Source organism: Thalia democratica, chromosome 1 (genome assembly GCF_965202585.1).
Source record: "Thalia democratica chromosome 1, ktThaDemo2.hap1.1, whole genome shotgun sequence".
Classification (NCBI taxonomy): Eukaryota; Metazoa; Chordata; class Thaliacea; order Salpida; family Salpidae; genus Thalia; species Thalia democratica.
This window is the reverse complement of record NC_139165.1, coordinates 114,298,975-114,321,431: the sequence shown is the minus strand read 5'-3', so window position 1 is coordinate 114,321,431 and position 22,457 is coordinate 114,298,975. Positions and strand designations below refer to the sequence as shown.

The window sequence follows — 22,457 nt, the reverse complement described above, 5'->3', positions numbered from 1 at the left end:
GATGTTTATCGTTATTTTTATTTATAAAGTTTAATAACCTTTTATAAAAATGCTGACGCTTTATATTTAAAGCTAATTAATAACAACATTTTAATTTCCTTGTAGAAAGGATGGAGCCACCTCAACAATGGCCAGCCCGCATCTAGACACGAATTCGCATCAGTTTTGCAAAATATCAAGTTTTTTATGATAAAAGCTTTCTATGGTAACTACATGATTCGGTCAAGGTTAATGTTCTTATTTGTTTTATTAGCATTATAAAAAATTTGTTTGTTTTATGACCGTTTGTTTTTGTAAGATTCTAATGTAAACAAAAAACTTCTTTTTAGCTTTTAACAGTTTAAACTGCAAGCTTTTACAAAAAAAATTACCAGGACTACAGTTATTATCTATAAATAAATCATATATCATTTTTACTATGAGTTTTACTACTTAGTATGTATTGTATGTACTATAAATCATATAAACTTGTGATTTTAACAAAGTTATCAATAAATGATGCTGATATTGAAGCAACTAAGTTTACTTGTAAGTGTTTATGCTGTTTTAAATTTTTAACTTAGAGATAAATAAAATAACAGATTAAGCAACGTGTCTTTGGACATCGCAACTTCAGACATACACAGAGGAGATTATTATATTGAATACAAGCCAGCTAGTAGTATTGAACAATGTGTTTGTCCAATCGGTTATGTCGGGTTGTCCTGTCAGGTAACAAATTACTCTTCAATAACTTTTAAACTCAAGTAGTACATTAGCAACATTTTAATTTATTTGGATAAAAAAGTTTAACTTATCAAAAGCTTTATTGAAAATATATTTATTAAAGTTTTTTATCTAATCTATTTCTAAAGAATGTTTTTGTATTGTTTTATTTTTATAACTTACTTTTAGTTAATTCTATAAGTTTTCTTTCATATTTAAACACAATGAATTATTTACAGGATTGCGCTGAAGGCTTTATGAGAGTATTCGACAAACAAGGAATTGCAATGTGTAAACCTTGTATGTGTAACAATAAAACTGAAGTTTGTGATGTAAATACTGGAAAGTGTCTCGTTAGTTTTGATATATATATTTTTTTAATATAAATAAAAGTTAAAAACTAAAAACATTGAACTCATTTAATTTTTCAAAAGTTCTAAAAACTAAAATTCAATAGAAACTAAAATACTGAAAGTATTAAAATAAACAAAACACTAGATTGTTAACTAATCTTTTTTTTTTTCTTATTATTTGTATAATGGTTTAAACAAAACTAGAGTATTTATTTTAGCTTTAATAAGAGTTTTACTTTTACCCCTCAGAACTGCAAAGACAACTTCACTGGTGACAACTGCAACAAGTGCAAAGAAGGGTTCTACTTGCAAGGTGACAAATGTGTGAGATGCGCTTGCCCTTCTACAGATGCTAGTGAATCACACTCGAACACTTGTAAGAGCGACTACAGTGGCGGATTTGTTTGCGATAATTGTGAGCTTGGGTACACTGGAAAGTACTGTGAACAGTTAGTTTTACTTTTTTGTCTATTTATGGTATAAACACTCATAAGCTTATAGCAAAAATAATGAATACTTTTACTTAAACTTTTCAACTTTAAACAGTTTAAATAGGTTAAGACTTTTTTTTTGATTAGTTAGTATAAGATAGAACAAATTAAAGCAATGAAACATATTAGAACAAATTAAAGTTGTGTTGTAAGGCCTTTCAGTTATGATATTTTCTGTCTTTATTAAATATTTTACCTATAAATACATTTAATTGTTTGGTAAATAAAATTGATACTTTTTTGTTAAGAACTTATAGCTGTTAAAAAAATACGAGATACGCGTAAAATGACAAAAACAAAAGTTGTAGTTGTGGTCTAAGTTTTGTGTTTAATTGATGATTTTTATACATATTCAGAAACTAATATTTACATAAAAGCAAAAAAAAATGCAATCTCCAAAAACTATTAACAAACCATATAGTACATGAAAAATTTAGTTCCAGCCTTTTACTTAATTTCTATGAGCAAATCAAATAGGTATAAAAAGTTTAGTGTAAAACCTTGATTATTTATCAAAAATAGTGTTTATAATATTTCCATCCCATTGATGTTTAAAAACTTTTTGATTTTGTTCATATACATCAATAAATCCGTTGGCATCAATATTATAATTATGTAAAAATTAGGTAATTAATTAATCTTTTTTCATTACTAAATATAAACTTTAAAACTTTTGCTTTATACATGCTATGAATGATTTTTATTATTAAATTATTATTATTTTTTATTACTTTTTATTTTCTATTATTTTATTTTCAATATATTTTTTAACAGATGCCAACCAGGCTACTTCAGAGACCAAACGTCAAACTACTGCGTCAGGTGCGGGTGCAACGTCAGAGGTTCCGTGGACGGCATCTGTGACGTCACAACGGGTCAGTGCAACTGTGACGTCACGATGACCGGAAGGGTTTGCGATGAGTGCATGCCGGGTCACGTTATTACGTCACAAGGGTGTGAAGGTAAATATATACATATTTTTTGTCTTTTTTTCTTTTTCTTTTTATTTTTATTTTTTTCACGATGGTGTGAAGGTTGTTTGTATAATTTATAATTTTACATGAAAAAATTGTGTATATTATAAACACTTGTTTATCACTGAAGTTTATTACTATATATTTTTATTTTTTTACTTGTGTTTTAATTATAGATCCTTGTTTATCATTGAATAAAGTATATGCTAAAAGTTATTCGTTAAAAAGTTTTAAAAACTATTAGCTTTTAAACAACTGCTGTAGATTCTTACACACATATAAGAGGTTTGTTTTCTAAAACTTTTATAAATAGATTTTAATCATAGCTGTATATATTTCAGTGGTTTACTTCATCCTGATTGTTTGAACTTGTTATATCGTCTAAAACTAAAAACTTTTTATGAGTTTAATGGTTTTGAAGTTGAAAGGTTTTGAACAAATTTACAATTGTAACAATTGTCAAAGATATTGTTTTTGTAAGACTTTTTTTTGTAATTGTTTGAACTTGTTATATCGTCTAAAACTAAAAACTTTTTATAAATTTAATAGTTTTGAACAAATTTGTTAAACGTCAAAAACTTGATTTGTAATTCGAAATTAATGATATAGAATGCAACGACGGTTGTTCCGGTAAACTGTTGCAAGAATTGAAAGATATGAATACAAATTACAAACCAATTAATTTGACCAATACTTCATTGAAAGCGCTTGAAAAATTACAAAACGTTACTTTGGAAGTTGAAAATACCAAGGTTAGTAAACGTTTTATTAAACAAAACTTTAAAAATCTTAAAAAAAAAAAACGAAAACTCTACATTTATACAATAAAAATTTAATAATAAGACTTTAACTACTTTGCATAAAAAAAACATGCTGTGTTTGAAACAAGTGTAATGAAGTTTCTAACTTTATTTTCGAAACAATTATAGGAATTGGTGGATTCTTTTGATGATAGTTACAAACGCAAAAAGGACATTTATAAGAAGAAAAGTCGTAAGCTTAAACACTCATTGAAAAAGTTAAACAAACAAGTAAGCTATTTTATAAGTTAAACTTTAAAAACTTAAACTTATTAGTTTTGTAAAGTATACACAAATTTGTATCGCCATAGTTTTTTATTTCCATAAAACATAAGCATACAAATTAAAAAATATTATAAAAGCAAAAATTTAATTAGTTTAAAACTTTACTAACTGTTTTAGGCTGAACGTTGTCATCTTAGATCAAACAAAATGACTAAAAAAGTGACAAAAACTTTAAAATATTCGGAAAAGCTAAATAAAAAAGCTCAAAAGATGCTTGCAGACGCAATAGGTAATGGTTATTCATAAAACTTTAAATTAGTAGTGAAAACGGCCAGCTTTTAAGTTTAAAATTCATTGTTTTTTTGTTACAAATGTTTTTAACTTATATGTCGTTTAGTCACAAGCAAATTGTTAAGAAAATTTTACAGTAACTTTAAGTCGAACCACTTTATACTTTATTTCATATTCGAGATCTTGAAGTTAAATTTTATCTAAAGTAGGAAAAGTATATTTCTACTTAAGTTTTAAGTTATTTAAAATCACAATATTTATTAAAGCATTGAAAGCATATTTAGTTTTTTTGTGCAGTTATTTCAAATAAAAAATTTTTAATAACTTTTTACTTTTTGTACGGCTGTTGAAAAAGTCTGTTTTACTACTATTTACGTCTTTTAGAAATAAGCGACAAAATGAAAAAGCTAAAGAAAGACCTGCAGAAGAACTTGAACACTTCTGAGAATAAACTAAAGAAGAAAGCTGAAAAAACTATCAAAAAAATAAAAAAGATGTCTCTTGAAAAGCAACTTAAGACTGCTAACAATGAATTAAAGTAAGATTAATATTGTACTTTGATCTTAAGGTTATCAAAATTAAAAAAAAATTATGAAGTTTTTTTTGACAAAAGCAAATACGAAGATTGGTCATTTTCTGTGTATCTAAAGCTTGTTTTTAAACTATCTTTATTGTTTTTATCTTTATACTTAAATTTGACTAAATTCTATTTATGGCACTGTTTGACAAAAAAAACATAAAAAACCTTACAACAGCCTAAAGATATTGTATATAATTTTAGCTTATTTTTTATACTTTTCAAGCAAATCTAACAACAAAATTGTGCAGAAAATCCAAAATCATTTATGACGACATTGACAATCTCAACGAAAAATTCAAAATTGAGAAAAATAAACTAGAAAAAGATTTTGACGATTTAGAAAATAGAATAGACGAACTTTTTGAAAAGTTTCAAAATGTTAAGAAAATAATGAAACAAACGGAAAGACAAAATAAAGTCAACAAAAAGTCTAATAGAATGGACAAACAGCTTTTGAAACAAACAAAAGTTTGTTCTCGTTTTATTTTACTAATAAAGTAGTCATATAAGCATCTTACTAGCATACTGGATCTAACTATATTTTTTAATTATTTTTTTTTTTTTTCAAACTTAAAAAATGTTTACCGTCCATAGAATTGTTAAGCGACTTAACGTCGTCTAACTTAAGTGAAATATCAGTATGTTCATAGGTAGAAAATAAACAAAACAACTGTAATTAGATTTTTAGTGATATTACTTTATTTAGAAGTATTATCATTTTAATCAAAACTTTTTATTATCAACAGAGCAGCATTGAAAAACTAAAGAATGAAGAAATAATTACAAAAAACCTGCTCAACGATGCCACCAAGCGGTTAAAAGAAGCGATGAATTTCACTCAACAGGCTTTCAATGAATTTTCTGTACAGAAAAATGTTGGTTAATTCAAGTGCTTGAGTTTTAAATAACTGTTCTGAAAATAAAACTCGAGCTTATTTTTCTATTTTTAGCTGAGTATTTTTAAAAAAGTAAACTTAGATCTCATAAAGGTGTTATTCGTCTATTGTCTTGAAAGATTAAACTGTTAAGTCCAATGTTTAACAAATTATAGATTTTGGTAGCCACTCTAGAAAGAAGTCTTATTTAAAGTAACAACATATTAAAGAAAAGCTAATTTTTGCTGATATTTGAATAAAAGTCATTATCATTTTTTTAAAACCAAGTATTATTTATATTTTGTTGTTTTTTATATTAAATAAATGTAAATAAAAGTCTATAACATTTATGTTCGTGTTTCAGCTTGAAGACGAGCTGAAGAACCTCACCAAAACACTAGAAACAGAAATGGTGGAGCAAATGCAGGGAAAAGCAGTGAACGAGCTCAGGAGCATTGTTGATGAGGCAGAGATAAAAGGAGAGTATCTTGAAGACCTCAACGATTATTTGCAAGAGTTAGTTTTTTTTTTATGATTTACAAAAAGTTTTATACCTGTTTTGAGAAATTAATAACAAGATATTTTTCTACTTAAAATAAATAACTAGAAAAAATACATTGTTATTTAAATAACACTTACTTTGTTTAAAGATGCTAACTTTATGTAGTCATTTACCCAGTTGAAAAGTTAATTTTGTTTACAAAAGTTAGTAACTAACCATGTAACTATCTACTAACCATGTAGCTATTTTATAAATAAATTAGACAATATAAATATTTCTTATATTTTATAATCAACTTATCTATTAAATAAAATGAACAACAGAATTTCATTCTTACAGAATATACAACAACAACTTAAATATTTGCTAAGAAATTTAATGTAGTTATTTTAACTTACTTTTCTAAGTCATATATTCCACAGAACATACAATTTAAATATTTGTTAAATATTTTTCTGCAGTTATTTTTTCTTCAAACTTATTTTTCAAAATTATATTTCTCACAGGACGTACAACAACATGACGAAGCTGAATAGAAATAAAACGTCGGTGCTGGACGACCCGGTGGACATATCGAACAAAATGTCCAATGCGGAGAAACTGGCCAACGAGGCGCTGAAACTCGCTAACATATCGTATGTTAAAGCTGGTAGAATACCGCATGTTAATGTGGTCAACAAGATCATCGACCACAGTGACGACATTATAAGGAGAGAGGAAATGATGAAAGATTACATGAAAGGTTTGTTTAAGTTAAAATTAGAATGTAGGTTTGATTTACTTTAGTAAATGGGTATAGCAACCTTTGTCAAAAAAGAAATTATAAAGTATTCTATAAAGTTAAAGTAATACAAACACTTGAAACGTTGCAAGTTAAAGTTAAAATATAGATCTTTAATCTTTTTTAGTAGAAGGATATAGCAGCCTTATTTAAAAAAAAAATACTCTTAACGTTGATTTATTTAAGAATTGAAAACTTAGTCTTTGCCACTTGTAGTTTTTATATTTTTTAATTTGAGTTAAAGTATACAAACACTTGAATTTTCTCATTGCTTATCTATCATATCATACACTATATGCTATTTGTTTTTGTAGCAACTATTTAATTAATGAATAATATTTGATAATTCAGAACAAAAGAAAACAATGTTGCAATTAAACGAAGAAGTTCGTATTGACAATTTCACAATAAAAAGTCTCAACAACAAACGACAAGATTTATTCGAACAAATCGTTGAACTTTTTGAAGGTTTAAAAAAACTATATTATAATTTTTTAATTATAATTTTATCTTTTTTTTATTATTGCTATATTTATTGAAATTTTTTAATAATTAGTTTTTGTTTTCTTTAGATCCTTACTCATTCGGCGAAACAGTGAAAAAAGTTAAAGAAACAAACAAACATACAACTGATATGTTGGAAGACTTAAATACAAAAGCAGATGAAGTTGATGAAATAAACCAACAATTGAAAGAATCTAAAAAGAAAATGAGGAACCAAGACAAAGTTTTAAAGAACACTGCACAGAAAAGTAATTGTATTTATTTTGTTATAAAATAAATCGAAACATTAGCTGCTGTGCTGCTATGAAAAAAGTAACAAACTAATGTTTTCAGATAATTTTCAAATTTCACAACATTGTTCATTTGTGTTTTTATGTAGTGTTAAAGCTTAAATTGCTAGTAATTTTTAAATTTCAAAAAATTAATACCTGTTTGAGACTGTTCTAAAACTGTTTCAGACATAAAACTTTTCAACACTTTTCAACACTAAAAACAAACTTTTTCAAAACTGTTTCAAACATGAAACTTTTCAACACTTTTCAACACTAAAAATAAACTTTTTCAACACTATTTCAAACAATAAGTTTTTTAAAACAGTCGAGTTTTATATAAAATATATTCAAAACATGAGAACTTTATTAAATAAGTTTTTAGATAAGTATATCACTAATAGAAAATTTTTATTATATTACATTAACTTCCTAAGTAAGTGGTTAGTTTTACAATTACTTTCAATAATACTAAATTAAAATAAAAACAGTCGCAGAGATCCCGTCTCAGATGAGCCGCGTGAGAAGATCAGTGTCGGAGATCGAATCAACTAAAAGGAAGATCGAAAAAACAAAGATGCAGCTGGAGGACAACCTCCAGCATTTGAAGAAGTTGATCGAAGCGAGCAAGAGCCACGCTAAAGCGGTGAGTGATGACATTTTAATAAATAATAAGCAAAACATAGCTAAAGTTTTGTTTATAAAATTATTGCAAATCATCTTAAATATTACATATGACATTTATATAATAAGTCAAGTAAGAACTATACGAAAACTGTGCGTGATGACATAAAGCTTAATGATAGTAAAAAACATAGCTATAAACAAAAACAACTTAAATTGTTTCTTAAAACTAAAACAACTTATAACGAAAGTTTTTTATAAAAACACTTTGTTTTCTTACTTAGTTTCAACAAATGCAAACTAACTAAATTCAAGAAGCTAGTAGCCAACTGTTTTAATTAATTGATTTAATTGTTTGAAGCTAGATTTAGTTAGTTTGTATATAATTCTTACAGATCGAGCGACCATCAGTGCGATCAAGCGGAAAATGCGCGATGACGTATGAACCACATAATGACGTCACAATTAACACTTACGTCACGATCAACTTCCGTTCGGCATCAAAGAACAATCTTCTGTTCTATATTGGAAGGGATAATGTTAGTATTTAAAAATTGAAGAAAAATAAATGCTATATGTATTTAAAACAATAAAAACTTGAAAAAATAAATTAAAACCTATCACAGTTTGATTATACACCAAACACATAAACTGTACATTTTGACTATGCAAGGAACAGCTTTTGAAATTATTTACAGTTTATTGAATCGCTAATTACATAGGATACTTTAAGTTATCTTACTTAACTAAGCTTGATTACACTTTTGAAACTATAGTAACATTTAAATTACCTAAACTAGGAAATATCATCATATCTAAAAATTTATGCTTCCAAATAAATAATATCTCAGGAAGACTTCATGTCGATAGAAGTAATCGACGGACACGTCGTAGCAAAATGGAACTTGGGCGGTGGAACTGCATTATTACGTCATACTAAAGATATGACGTCACTACTCAACGGTGACAAATGGCTTCAAGTTGAAGTTGTTAGGTTGGTTATGACGTAACGAAGCTACTACAAATGTTTCATCAATTTTGTTTTACATTTTTTTATGAATGTCTTAAAAAGCAAATTCGATTTTTGAAAAATATTTTTATAAATTGTTATTTTTAAGGTAGGTTACGCAAATTTTACAAACTAATTCAACAAAAGGAAGTAGGGAATCAGTTTTAAATTCAAATTTTGTTTTAAAACTATTTACTTGTTAATAATAACAAATTTAATACAAATAACAGAAAACAGCGCGTACTGGAACTGACAGTGGACAAATTGTACGATTCAAGTCAACGTGTGACGGTGACAGGAGAATCCGCAGAAAGATTCAAAGTTCTTGATGTTGATAAAAACGATGTTATGTTCGTAGGAGGGGCACCACAAAATTTTCAGGTTCGAAATAATAACCAAAACTTTCTTTTTAATAGTTTGTTTGTTTACTATTTGATAAAAATGATATTATGTTTGTAGGGGGGGCACCACAAAATTTCAGGTTCAAAATAACAAACAAAATTTTCAGGTTCAAAATAATAAACTTTTTTTTAAATTATTTATTTGTTTACTATTTGATAAAAATCCACAAAGTTTTAAGGTTTTGAGATAAACAAAATTTTATAAACTCCTTGTGATTAATCTTTAAATTACTGTTATTCATTTCCATTCAAATCAAGTTTAGCTTTTTTTTCATTTGTTTTTTCTATAATAGTTAAACTTAGTTTTTTTTTTCTATTTTTTCAATTTTTAATAAACTTGCACCTATGGATTATTTTCCAAATTAATTTGTTAAGTCGCGAATAAAGTCAATAAACTTTTCAGTCAGGTAAGTAATTTTTTTAGGTTAACTTGAATTATGGAATATCAAAATGGTTATAGACTTTTTAATAATAAAATGAGGTCTATTAATTCCAAATTAAATATTCAGACTTAACTTATTCACAAATAAACAACGTTGCTTTTAATGAAATACTTTACCAATTACATTAAAAACATTTTTTATAACAGTTGAACGAAGCAGTAACGCAAAGAAAATTCGTTGGTTGTATGGGCAAAGCTTTATTGAATAAAAAGAATATTGGTCTGTGGAATTTCAGAACTATTGAAAACCCCACTGATTGTAAAGTCTGCTCTGAAGTGTAAGTTTATTTATGTTTTTACTTTCAATTTGTTAACTTTTTAAGATCTTAAAATAATAATTATGTTATAACTTCAACAAAGTTAATAACAAAGAACTAAATAAGGTTGTCGTTCTATTGTAAAATGTTACTATTATGAATAACCCATTTTTCATCCAGTTTTATTTATACAGCTTTATCCAACGTCATAATGTTTTTGTTATTCTTACAAGATTTTCTTTTTAAAACGACATATAATAAGCGTGGAATATACCCAAGTTGTTACACAGCCTTAATTTTACAACTATTTATACAAAATAAATTACTTAAATTCAAAAAGCAAAAGTTTAACAACGGAAAAATTGTGTAAAAATTGATCACATTAAACAAATATTAAAAACATTAATTTTTATTACAGCCCAGTAAACTCATACACGCTAAAGTACGGTTTCACTGGAAGAAGTTATTCAGTTTTGCCTTTTTCAAACAAATTTAGAGGTGATAAATTCAAGTTGAAAATAACAGCCAGAAGTCTGATTTCAAACGCGACTATATTGTATATGGGGACTAATGAAAAGGTTGGTAAACTTTCAAATTTTGTGTTTTTTATCTTATTTACCTATTATTGTTTTTGATTTATACTTGTACTGAAAAATTTTTTAAAGTTATAAGAATACATTTTTCTCCAACCAGACTGAAATGAATTCTACTTTTGAATTATTTTCAACTGTCTTACTAAGTTTTGCACTTTTTATGGAAGTATAATACAGTATTAATCTATGTCATACGAAATACTTTTTTTTTTTAGTTTTCTAAAAGGTTTAGTTTAAATATATTGCAGTTATTCCTATTATTGTATTAACATTACGTCAACCTTATTTTACTTAATAAGAGCAATTTTTAGCTATTTAAACAGTTTTTTTTTATGGTAAACATCTGTATTAAACACGAAGTAATTTAAAATAATTTTTGTTGTTACTCGTTAATTAATCTAAAATAAATCCCAACAGAATTGTTTTGAACAGGACTATTTGTCACTCCAACTCAACAAAGGAAACGTGTTGATGAAAATAGACGTTGGTAAGGGCACTGAGGAATTGAGATCGGAATTTGTTTACAATGATGGGCAGTGGTTCACTGTTGATCTTCTATTTAATGGCACTCATGGTTAGTTGAATATTATATATGAGTTTAGTTAGTATTTTTATTAGTTTGTTTACAATGATGGGCAGTGGTTCACTGTTGACCTTCTGTTTAATGGCACTCATGGTCAGTGAAATATTATATATGAGTTTAGTTAGTATTTTTATTAGTTTGTTTACAATGATGTGCAATGGTTCACTGTTGATCTTCTATTTAATGGCACTCATGGTTAGTTGAATATTATTTATGAGTTTAGTTAGTATTTTTATTAGTTTGTTTACAATGATGGGCAGTGGTTCACTGTTGACCTTCTGTTTAATGGCACTCATGGTCAGTGAAATATTATATATGAGTTTAGTTAGTATTTTTATTAGTTTGTTTACAATGATGTGCAGTGGTTCACTGTTGATCTTCTGTTTAATGGCACTCATGGTTAGTTGACTATTATATATGAGTTTAGTTAGTATTTTTATTAGTTTGTTTACAATGATGTGCAGTGGTTCACTGTTGATCTTCTATTTAATGGCACTCATGGTTAGTTGAATATTATTTATGAGTTTAGTTAGTATTTTTATTAGTTTGTTTACAATGATGGGCAGTGGTTCACTGTTGATCTTCTATTTAATGGGACTCATGGTCAGTGAAATATTATATATGAGTTTAGTTAGTATTTTTATTAGTTTGTCTACAATGATGTGCAGTGGTTCACTGTTGATCTTCTATTTAATGGAACTCATGGTTAGTTGAATATTATTTATGAGTTTAGTTAGTATTTTTATTAGTTTGTTTACAATGATGTGCAGTGGTTCACTGTTGATCTTCTGTTTAATGGCACTCATGGTTAGTTGAATATTATTTATGAGTTTAGTTAGTATTTTTATTAGTTTGTTTACAATGACGGGTAGTGGTTCACTGTTGATCTTCTGTTTAATGGGACTCATGGTTAGTGAAATATTATATATGAGTTTAGTTAGTATTTCTATTAGTTCGTTTACAACGATGGTCAGTGGTTCACTGTTGATCTTCTGTTTAATGGCACTCATGGTTAGTTGACTATTATATATGAGTTTAGTTAGTATTTTTATTAGTTTGTTTACAATGATGTGCAGTGGTTCACTGTTGATCTTCTATTTAATGGCACTCATGGTTAGTTGAATATTATTTATGAGTTTAGTTAGTATTTTTATTAGTTTGTTTACAATGATGGGCAGTGGTTCACTGTTGATCTTCTATTTAATGGGACTCATGGTCAGTGAAATATTATATATGAGTTTAGTTAGTATTTTTATTAGTTTGTCTACAATGATGTGCAGTGGTTCACTGTTGATCTTCTATTTAATGGAACTCATGGTTAGTTGAATATTATTTATGAGTTTAGTTAGTATTTTTATTAGTTTGTCTACAATGATGTGCAGTGGTTCACTGTTGATCTTCTGTTTAATGGCACTCATGGTTAGTTGAATATTATTTATGAGTTTAGTTAGTATTTTTATTAGTTTGTTTACAATGATGTGCAGTGGTTCACTGTTGATCTTCTATTTAATGGAACTCATGGTTAGTTGAATATTATTTATGAGTTTAGTTAGTATTTTTATTAGTTTGTTTACAATGATGTGCAGTGGTTCACTGTTGATCTTCTGTTTAATGGCACTCATGGTTAGTTGAATATTATTTATGAGTTTAGTTAGTATTTTTATTAGTTTGTTTACAATGACGGGTAGTGGTTCACTGTTGATCTTCTGTTTAATGGGACTCATGGTTAGTGAAATATTATATATGAGTTTAGTTAGTATTTCTATTAGTTCGTTTACAACGATGGTCAGTGGTTCACTGTTGATCTTCTGTTTAATGGCACTCATGGTTAGTTGAATATTTTATTTGAGTTTAGTTGATATTTTTTATTAGTTTGTTTACAACGATGGGCTGTGGTTTACTGTTGATCTTCTATTTAATGGAACTCATGGTTAGTTGAATATTATTTATGAGTTTAGTTAGTATTTTTATTAGTTTGTTTACAATGATGGGCAGTGGTTCACTGTTGATCTTCTGTTTAATGGCACTCATGGTTAGTGAAATATTATATATGAGTTTAGTTAGTATTTTTATTAGTTCGTTTACAATGATGTGCAGTGTTTCACTGTTGATCTTCTGTTTAATGGCACTCATGGTCAGTGAAATATTATATATGAGTTTAGTTAGTATTTTTATTAGTTTGTTTACAATGATGTGCAGTGGTTCACTGTTGATCTTCTATTTAATGGAACTCATGGTTAGTGAAATATTATATATGAGTTTAGTTAGTATTTTTATTAGTTTGTCTACAATGATGTGCAGTGGTTCACTGTTGATCTTCTATTTAATGGAACTCATGGTTAGTTGAATATTATTTATGAGTTTAGTTAGTATTTTTATTAGTTTGTTTACAATGATGTGCAGTGGTTCACTGTTGATCTTCTATTTAATGGCACTCATGGTTAGTTGAATATTATTTATGAGTTTAGTTAGTATTTTTATTAGTTTGTTTACAATGATGGGCAGTGGTTCACTGTTGATCTTCTATTTAATGGGACTCATGGTCAGTGAAATATTATATATGAGTTTAGTTAGTATTTTTATTAGTTTGTCTACAATGATGTGCAGTGGTTCACTGTTGATCTTCTATTTAATGGAACTCATGGTTAGTTGAATATTATTTATGAGTTTAGTTAGTATTTTTATTAGTTTGTTTACAATGATGTGCAGTGGTTCACTGTTGATCTTCTGTTTAATGGCACTCATGGTTAGTTGAATATTATTTATGAGTTTAGTTAGTATTTTTATTAGTTTGTTTACAATGACGGGTAGTGGTTCACTGTTGATCTTCTGTTTAATGGGACTCATGGTTAGTGAAATATTATATATGAGTTTAGTTAGTATTTCTATTAGTTCGTTTACAACGATGGTCAGTGGTTCACTGTTGATCTTCTGTTTAATGGCACTCATGGTTAGTTGAATATTTTATTTGAGTTTAGTTGATATTTTTTATTAGTTTGTTTACAACGATGGGCTGTGGTTTACTGTTGATCTTCTATTTAATGGAACTCATGGTTAGTTGAATATTATTTATGAGTTTAGTTAGTATTTTTATTAGTTTGTTTACAATGATGGGCAGTGGTTCACTGTTGATCTTCTGTTTAATGGCACTCATGGTTAGTGAAATATTATATATGAGTTTAGTTAGTATTTTTATTAGTTCGTTTACAATGATGTGCAGTGTTTCACTGTTGATCTTCTGTTTAATGGCACTCATGGTTAGTTGAATATTATTTATGAGTTTAGTTAGTATTTTTATTAGTTCGTTTACAATGATGTGCAGTGTTTCACTGTTGATCTTCTGTTTAATGGCACTCATGGTTAGTTGAATATTATTTATGAGTTTAGTTAGTATTTTTATTAGTTTGTCTACAACGATGTGCAGTGGTTCACTGTTGATCTTCTATTTAATGGAATTCATGGTTAGTTGAATATTATTTATGAGTTTAGTTAGTATTTTTATTAGTTTGTTTACAATGATGTGCAGTGGTTCACTGTTGATCTTCTGTTTAATGGCACTCATGGTTAGTTAAATATTATTTATGAGTTTAGTTAGTATTTTTATTAGTTTGTCTACAATGATGTGCAGTGGTTCACTGTTGATCTTCTGTTTAATGGCACTCATGGTTAGTTGAATATTTTATATGAGTTTAGTTAGTATTTTTATTAGTTTGTTTACAATGATGGGCAGTGGTTCACTGTTGATCTTCTGTTTAATGGGACTCATGGTTAGTTGAAATATTATATATGAGTTTAGTTAGTATTTTTATTAGTTTGTTTACAATGATGGGCAGTGGTTCACTGTTGATCTTCTGTTTAATGGCACTCATGGTCAGTGAAATATTATATATGAGTTTAGTTAGTATTTTTATTAGTTGGTTTACAACGATGGGCTGTGGTTCACTGTTGATCTTCTATTTAATGGAATTCATGGTTAGTTGAATATTATTTATGAGTTTAGTTAGTATTTTTATTAGTTTGTTTACAATGATGTGCAGTGGTTCACTGTTGATCTTCTGTTTAATGGCACTCATGGTTAGTTGAATATTATATATGAGTTTAGTTAGTATTTTTATTAGTTTGTTTACAATGATGGGCAGTGGTTCACTGTTGATCTTCTGTTTAATGGCACTCATGGTTAGTTAAATATTTTATATGAGTTTAGTTAGTATTTTTATTAGTTTGTTTACAATGATGTGCAGTGGTTCACTGTTGACCTTCTGTTTAATGGCACTCATGGTCAGTGAAATATTATTTATGAGTTTAGTTAGTATTTTTATTAGTTGGTTTACAACGATGGGCTGTGGTTCACTGTTGATCTTCTATTTAATGGAATTCATGGTTAGTTGAATATTATTTATGAGTTTAGTTAGTATTTTTATTAGTTTGTTTACAATGATGTGCAGTGGTTCACTGTTGATCTTCTGTTTAATGGAACTCATGGTTAGTTGAATATTATTTATGAGTTTAGTTAGTATTTTTATTAGTTTGTTTACAATGATGGGCAGTGGTTCACTGTTGATCTTCTATTTAATGGGACTCATGGTCAGTGAAATATTATATATGAGTTTAGTTAGTATTTTTATTAGTTTGTCTACAATGATGTGCAGTGGTTCACTGTTGATCTTCTATTTAATGGCACTCATGGTTAGTTGAATATTATTTATGAGTTTAGTTAGTATTTTTATTAGTTTGTTTACAATGATGTGCAGTGGTTCACTGTTGATCTTCTATTTAATGGCACTCATGGTTAGTTGAATATTTTATTTGAGTTTAGTTGGTATTTTTATTAGTTTGTTTACAATGATGGGCAGTGGTTCACTGTTGATCTTCTATTTAATGGCACTCATGGTTAGTTGAATACTTTATTTGAGTTTAGTTAGTATTTTTATTAGTTCGTTTACAATGATGGGCAGTGGTTTACTGTTGACCTTCTCTTTAATGGCACTAATGGTAGTAATATTTAATTATTTTTGTTCATTAGTACTAAGTTTTTGTTGTTCAATACTACAAGCTAAACTTACATATAGACTTCTGTATTTACATAAAACTAATTTGCCGCTTTTAAATAAATGTGATAATTTTGTACATCTTTACACTAGTTTTTTTAATTCTTTGTTGTTAAAAGGTTGCTCGTAGATTTGATATTACAATATTCTAATTCCTGAAGATAAAATACTCTTTTTATTTTAACAAAAGAAAGAACTAGGCAACAAACTTATTTTTATAAATATCTGACTAAACTATTAAATTAAAACATATTTTAAACAGTCATATTCCAAGTAAGTGGCACAACTAGTAGAAAGCTTCAATTCCTCCATCTAAAGCCAAATGACGGATATTTGAATATTGACACGGATAAAGATAAGATATATATCGGTGGATTCCCCGACGAAAGTATTGCAAAGTTTGTTTGTCTTTTTTTGTATAGATTATTTTTTTATACATTTAAAAATAAAACAGATTTAATATTTAAAAGCTTTATATTTATCATTTATACTATTTTAGTTAAAAGTACTGTAAAGTTTGTACAGTTTACACACAGTAAACACAATTTTTAAGGTTTAAAAATTAACTTGCTTTTGGTGTTAAACTTTATATAGTTTACTTTTGTTTGTTTTTAAAACAAAATAATAAAAAATAATTACCTAGTGGTTTTGCTTTTCTAAACTAAAAAATATTTTGATATAAAAAAAGTTATCTTTTATTTAATTAAAACTTACTTATTTTTCATTTTACATTTATCTTTTTAGTCGCCATTACAAGCTTGGATTAAAGTAAGTTAAGATGTGAATAGCAATCATGATGCGTTTTAATTATCAATTAGTCACATAATTAGATACTTTTATAAAAAAGATAATTTTTATCCACAATTAATTATTTTGAAGTTATTTTTAGTCTAATTATGTAAAAATAATAATTCTAGACGTTTTATAATAAAAGTATTGTTTAATTCAAGAATAATAGTAATTAAAAAAAGTGCTGTCACTCAAATGCTTTGTCATAATTCATAAAAGCTTTGGTGAACTTTTTCAAGTGTGTTTCTAGATATATGTACACAAAGTTAGCTAATTAGTACATTACATTATTATACTTTCATGTAGTTTAGTAGAAATTTTTTTAGTTATTTTAAAACACAACACGTCCAACACTTTTAGTATTTGAAATAGCATAATCTTTCTTAAATTTGGTTATAGGTCACCAATTTGAATTTTCTCTATAATAATAATTTTCAGCTGCTACAAGTTGTAGGTCTAACACCTAATAAGTCAAGACATTTTTTTAATTCGGTAATGTTAAAATTTGTTTATTTTATGATTTATCATAAGCTTAAGATCATTTAATAATCCTTTATAACTTTTCTTTAAATTACATTAAAGTGTAAGCTTTAAAGTTTGAATGTTATTTAAACATTATTCGTATTTCAAATGAGTTTGTACTAAAAATAAAAACAAACATCACAACTTATTAATCACAGAATAAGAGAAGAGTTCAGAAATGTGTCTGGTTTGATCGGGTGCATTGCAAAAGTGAAACTAGACGGACGTTCTGTTACCTTGAAAAATAATCCGCAGAATGACGTCATCGATCAAGACGTGTCTATCTCCTGTCCTGAAACTGTTAGTATTTTCGTAACACTGTTTTTATTTATAATTATGTTAATGATCGATACTGTTTTAAATATTTTAAACAGCTTTTCTTAGAAAAAACTAGACATTTAGTAATAAGCAACGTTTAAAGTTTAATGATTGCATATTATATATCATAAAAGAAAACTTCGTTTTCTAAATATTGTGATGATTTTTTTATATAAAAGTATAACTAGCAAATGTATTTACTTGTAATTCTAGTAGACTAATCAGTATGTTATATAAAAACTTTTACAGGTAAACAACGTGGGATTTGGAGCTGAAGGTTTCATGGAAGTCCAACCAATAGATCTGACTCCACATCGCTCCCTAGTGGTCAGTTTTCAGACAAGATCCGCCAACGCCATCATACTAGTCGGTGTTGACAGGAAGGAGCTTAAACGAGAGAAGAACTTGAAAAGAAGAGAACTGAAAAGGGAGAAAAGGAAGAGGAGGAATAGGAGAAGGCCTATCATTAAGAAAAGACACCCATACACAAGAGAGGTGAGATTTTGGGTAATTTATGAGTTGCTAGGAAAGTACCTTAGTCTACTTTAGGAAATATGTGTATTTTATGCATACTATACCTTTTTATTAATATAGATCCGTTTTTGTGTATCCTCTTTCTATTTGTTTGTAGGTTTGTTAACTCCATGTTAATTTTAATACTTTGTAGAGATTGTGTGCTCTTTTTTTTTTGTTTGCATATACCCAAGTTAAGAAAATATCAAGAAATAATTTTAAAAACTTGAAAATTTTATAAAAACTATAAACACTTAATGGTACTAAAACATACGTAGTGCTAACATGTAACTTTTGAAATTATAATCAAATTTTCAGGACTTCTACTCAATATTTCTTCGCGATGGATACCTAACAACCCGGATCCATATGGATGGTGGTTCTGTGCAAAATTTAGAGTCAAGAGATAATCATTACAATGACGGTAATGTGTGGCTTGTGTCGTTGAGAAGAAACAGAAATAAGTTAGTTTAAACTACTACGTAAAAAAACATAATGTGTCTCTTTTTAACACTTCGTCACGGCTTTTGAAATGCAAACTTCAATTTGTTATACAGATAATCAGTTAGTTTTACATCGTATTTGGTAAAATAACAGTCAGAACAAAGTATCTTATAAAATAAAGATATGCTGTAGATTTAAGAAAACAAACCAACACGTTTTCAAAGAATAAAAAATAGTATAAAAACTGTGTTTAAGAAATGCACTTTTCGCAGTATAACAATGAAGATAAGTGATAAAGACGACGAAACGACACTTTCCTACCTCGACCCCAAGATGACCCTTAAAACACAGAGGGTTTACATCGGAGGGGTACCCAAGGGTTTCGAGATCGGATCCATAGCTGAGAAGAACTCGACTTCCTTGAAGGGATGCCTTGTTGACTTCATGGTTGGAAAGTTAGTTTTGTTTGTTGCCTTAACTTTATCTCGTCAAATAGTTATGATTTTTTCCAGGTTAAAATAATATGTTGACTTAATTTTATTTTTTATTTATGCAAGCAGACATTTAAAATATAACGCTATAAATGTTTATGACAGTACATGTTTGTATTAAACTTTTTTTTTATATTTTAGTAAGAGTAAAATATATTAAGCGCTCTACAGTCAAACAATCAACAAAGAGTTAACTATTTTTAATTTTATTGTTGTTTCAATACTTATAATTTAGATTACCTAAATTACACTAAAAACTTAAACTTATTCTACTTTTTTTCTAGTATGACGTCACAATGGAACGACAAGGAGTTGTTACGTCACAGCAACGTTCACATGGGTGGTTGCTATGGAGATCAAACTGAACCCCCACCAACCGATAGACCAGCTACTACACCACTGGTTGTCACGACGACAAGAAATGACGTCATCAGAGACAAGGGACAAGGTGCCACGAAACAGGACCTTGAGAAATTGGTAAGCTTTAGTTTATTTACTAACGAGTTGTACTGATATATGTGAGTTGGTTGGATTTAACTTTCGGCTAAATATATAAAAAATCTATCTCCTTTGACAGTAGGTGTACTGACTTAGTTTTTAAAACAACAGAATTAAATATTTTTTCAAACATTGTTATGTGTTGACTACTTGACTTTATACAAGTTTCTATCACAGGAAACAAACAACCAATGTGGTGTTCCGAATTATTCCAAGCAAAGAAGAAATGCGGCTCACTTTGGGAGGAACAATAACAGCTACCTTGCGTACAACTTTGACAAACCCATATCCAGAAAGTTAGTTTAAACTACAACTGTTTAGGAATGATAAGAAAACACTAAAATACGTAAAAATAAATTTTTCTTGTACTATCATGAATTTATTTACATCCTCACAGATTTACCATATCACTAAGAATACGAACATACGCCAAGACAGGGTTGATCTTGTACTCTGGAGCGTTCCAGGGAAACGATTTCTTCTCTTTGAAGATCAAAGACGGGAAACCAATCTTCAAATTTCAGACTTCAATGGGATCCGCTGAAATGGTTTCTGAAAAATCCATAGATGATGGAATGTGGCATAAGGTTTGATTTTTACATTTTCTCTAGTAATTATAGTATTTTTTTAGAATAATTCTTAATTAAAAAAAAAACCCTGTTTATCTATGTTTACGACCATTATTGCTAACAAAATCTAAAATATACACAACATAATTTAGAGTTTATGGAATAAGTATGAGACTTATAACTTAAATTTATTAAGAAAAAACTGATAACATAAAATTTAATTACTGTACTTAATTCTTATATTTTTACAAGATACTTTTTGCTATTTACTTTTTATGAGTTTTTTTTAAAGTATAAATGCTTGATAACAAGTGATGCCTTGAACATTGGCTATAATAATATAACAACGAGGTTACACCAAATTAATCTTTCTCTCTTTATAGATCAAAATAAGAAAAAGTAAACGGAGAGGGATGCTTCAAGTTGATAGAAGAAGAATCAGATCCGAAGCAAAAGCAGACACAAAGATGCATCTTGAAAGACTGTTGTATGTTGGAGGTGTCTCAGCAGAATTTAAACACAAAGTTGGATCTGTTAGTTGACGTTTTAATAAATAAGTGTAGTTAAGTTAGGAGTTGATCAATGCATAACTATATGGGTACCGCTGGAATAAACTGTAGATGTATAAAACAGATTCAATAGCCTGATGTACAATTATACAATTAGAAGTAATAAACAAATTTTCCAATACAATCAAATAATTATTCTTCTTGTGTTTTGCAAGATACTCCATAGTTACTAAATGAAAAATGTGTAATCTAACATTGAAGGCAATCAAAATTTCACAAAAACAAGCTAGCTATTCAAACCCACTTAATTACTTTTTCCAAACAGATATCGAACAGTATGGATGCGTGTGTAGGCAACTTGATGATAAATGAACAAAAGAAACACTTCAGAAACGCACTTCAGAACAGAGGTGTTGTACCCTGTCACAAGTATATTGAATACGGAAGTTTCTTCAGTGGATCTGGAAGCTATATTAAACATAGTGAGTTTATATTATATATAATGTTAACAAATATAAACAGTACTCTGTCTTTATTACACAAACACATGTTTCTGTTTGTTAACGGTTAAACACACTTCAACGTAGCTATAAAAGTTTGTTGAGTAGATAGAAAAGCTATATTAAGCTTTGTCATGTATTAAACATCATTTTATAAATTATGATAAGCGTAATGAGTCGTTCATAACTTCATTGTATTTATTTAAAGTATTTACTTAATGTTTTTTAAGATTCATACGAATATAAACTGAATTATGTAAGTATATATAAACCAAATTCAATATACAGAAAAATTTAACAAAATGTGCTAATTAATAACGATTTACAGGAAATTCATTTCGAGTAGGTACAACAACCGAAATAAGAATGCAAATCAAAACTTTTTATCCGAACTCAATTCTGTTGAGTGTCAGTGATCCTAGAAAAGATCTTTTGTCATTGGAGATGATTGAAGGAAAAGTTAGTTTTTGTTAAAATTATACTGTTCTTTTAAACTTATAATCGAAATGTAAATTCATATTTTATTTGAATTCAACATTTATTCACTTATTCTGAACTAACTTGTTGTTGAGCATAGTAAAACATATAGTGTTGTAAACAATGTAGAAGTTAATAACTAACTAATTTTAAACTCTCTAATATAATTAGTCTTCCAGAACGTTTAATTATTATTTTTATTTCAAACAGCTTGTTTTTCAAGCAAACAACGGCGGGGGAATATTTTCAGTGACGTCATCGCCTTCTATCACGTCACTGTGCGACGGAAAGTGGCACCTAGTGGTCGTTCAAAAACACCTGAAATCATTGAGCATGCGGATTGACGATTATGACGTCATAACCGCAAATTCTCCTCACACGCAAACTTCAGCAGACACACAGGGAAGACCTCTTTACATCGGGGGAATACCATGTTTGTTTAAACATATATATATATGTATATATACATTTTTATATGATTTTTATGTTGTATAATTTAACGTTAGCACTTACTGTTTCT

General features: G+C 27.9%; 1 protein-coding gene across 1 annotated transcript in view; it reads left to right on the top strand.

Annotated features, from left to right (window-relative positions):
* The window catches only part of LOC145842341 (laminin subunit alpha-1-like), a 79,670-nt gene that overhangs the window by 51,748 nt on the left and 5,465 nt on the right, over positions 1-22,457 (top strand). The window contains exons 30-61 of the mRNA XM_082949770.1: positions 106-227; positions 582-711; positions 945-1,058; positions 1,308-1,507; positions 2,324-2,511; positions 3,133-3,275; positions 3,453-3,554; positions 4,621-4,887; positions 5,166-5,294; positions 5,659-5,810; positions 6,303-6,538; positions 6,929-7,045; positions 7,150-7,329; positions 7,842-7,996; positions 8,370-8,513; positions 8,826-8,968; positions 9,214-9,364; positions 9,974-10,104; positions 10,502-10,661; positions 11,094-11,250; positions 16,570-16,705; positions 17,777-17,918; positions 18,186-18,431; positions 18,768-18,913; positions 19,166-19,348; positions 19,669-19,861; positions 20,060-20,178; positions 20,280-20,469; positions 20,835-20,984; positions 21,286-21,442; positions 21,789-21,919; positions 22,148-22,370. Coding sequence (XP_082805896.1) covers positions 106-227; positions 582-711; positions 945-1,058; positions 1,308-1,507; positions 2,324-2,511; positions 3,133-3,275; positions 3,453-3,554; positions 4,621-4,887; positions 5,166-5,294; positions 5,659-5,810; positions 6,303-6,538; positions 6,929-7,045; positions 7,150-7,329; positions 7,842-7,996; positions 8,370-8,513; positions 8,826-8,968; positions 9,214-9,364; positions 9,974-10,104; positions 10,502-10,661; positions 11,094-11,250; positions 16,570-16,705; positions 17,777-17,918; positions 18,186-18,431; positions 18,768-18,913; positions 19,166-19,348; positions 19,669-19,861; positions 20,060-20,178; positions 20,280-20,469; positions 20,835-20,984; positions 21,286-21,442; positions 21,789-21,919; positions 22,148-22,370 — 5,137 coding nt within the window. The remainder of the gene's footprint in view (positions 1-105; positions 228-581; positions 712-944; positions 1,059-1,307; positions 1,508-2,323; positions 2,512-3,132; positions 3,276-3,452; positions 3,555-4,620; positions 4,888-5,165; positions 5,295-5,658; positions 5,811-6,302; positions 6,539-6,928; positions 7,046-7,149; positions 7,330-7,841; positions 7,997-8,369; positions 8,514-8,825; positions 8,969-9,213; positions 9,365-9,973; positions 10,105-10,501; positions 10,662-11,093; positions 11,251-16,569; positions 16,706-17,776; positions 17,919-18,185; positions 18,432-18,767; positions 18,914-19,165; positions 19,349-19,668; positions 19,862-20,059; positions 20,179-20,279; positions 20,470-20,834; positions 20,985-21,285; positions 21,443-21,788; positions 21,920-22,147; positions 22,371-22,457) is intronic.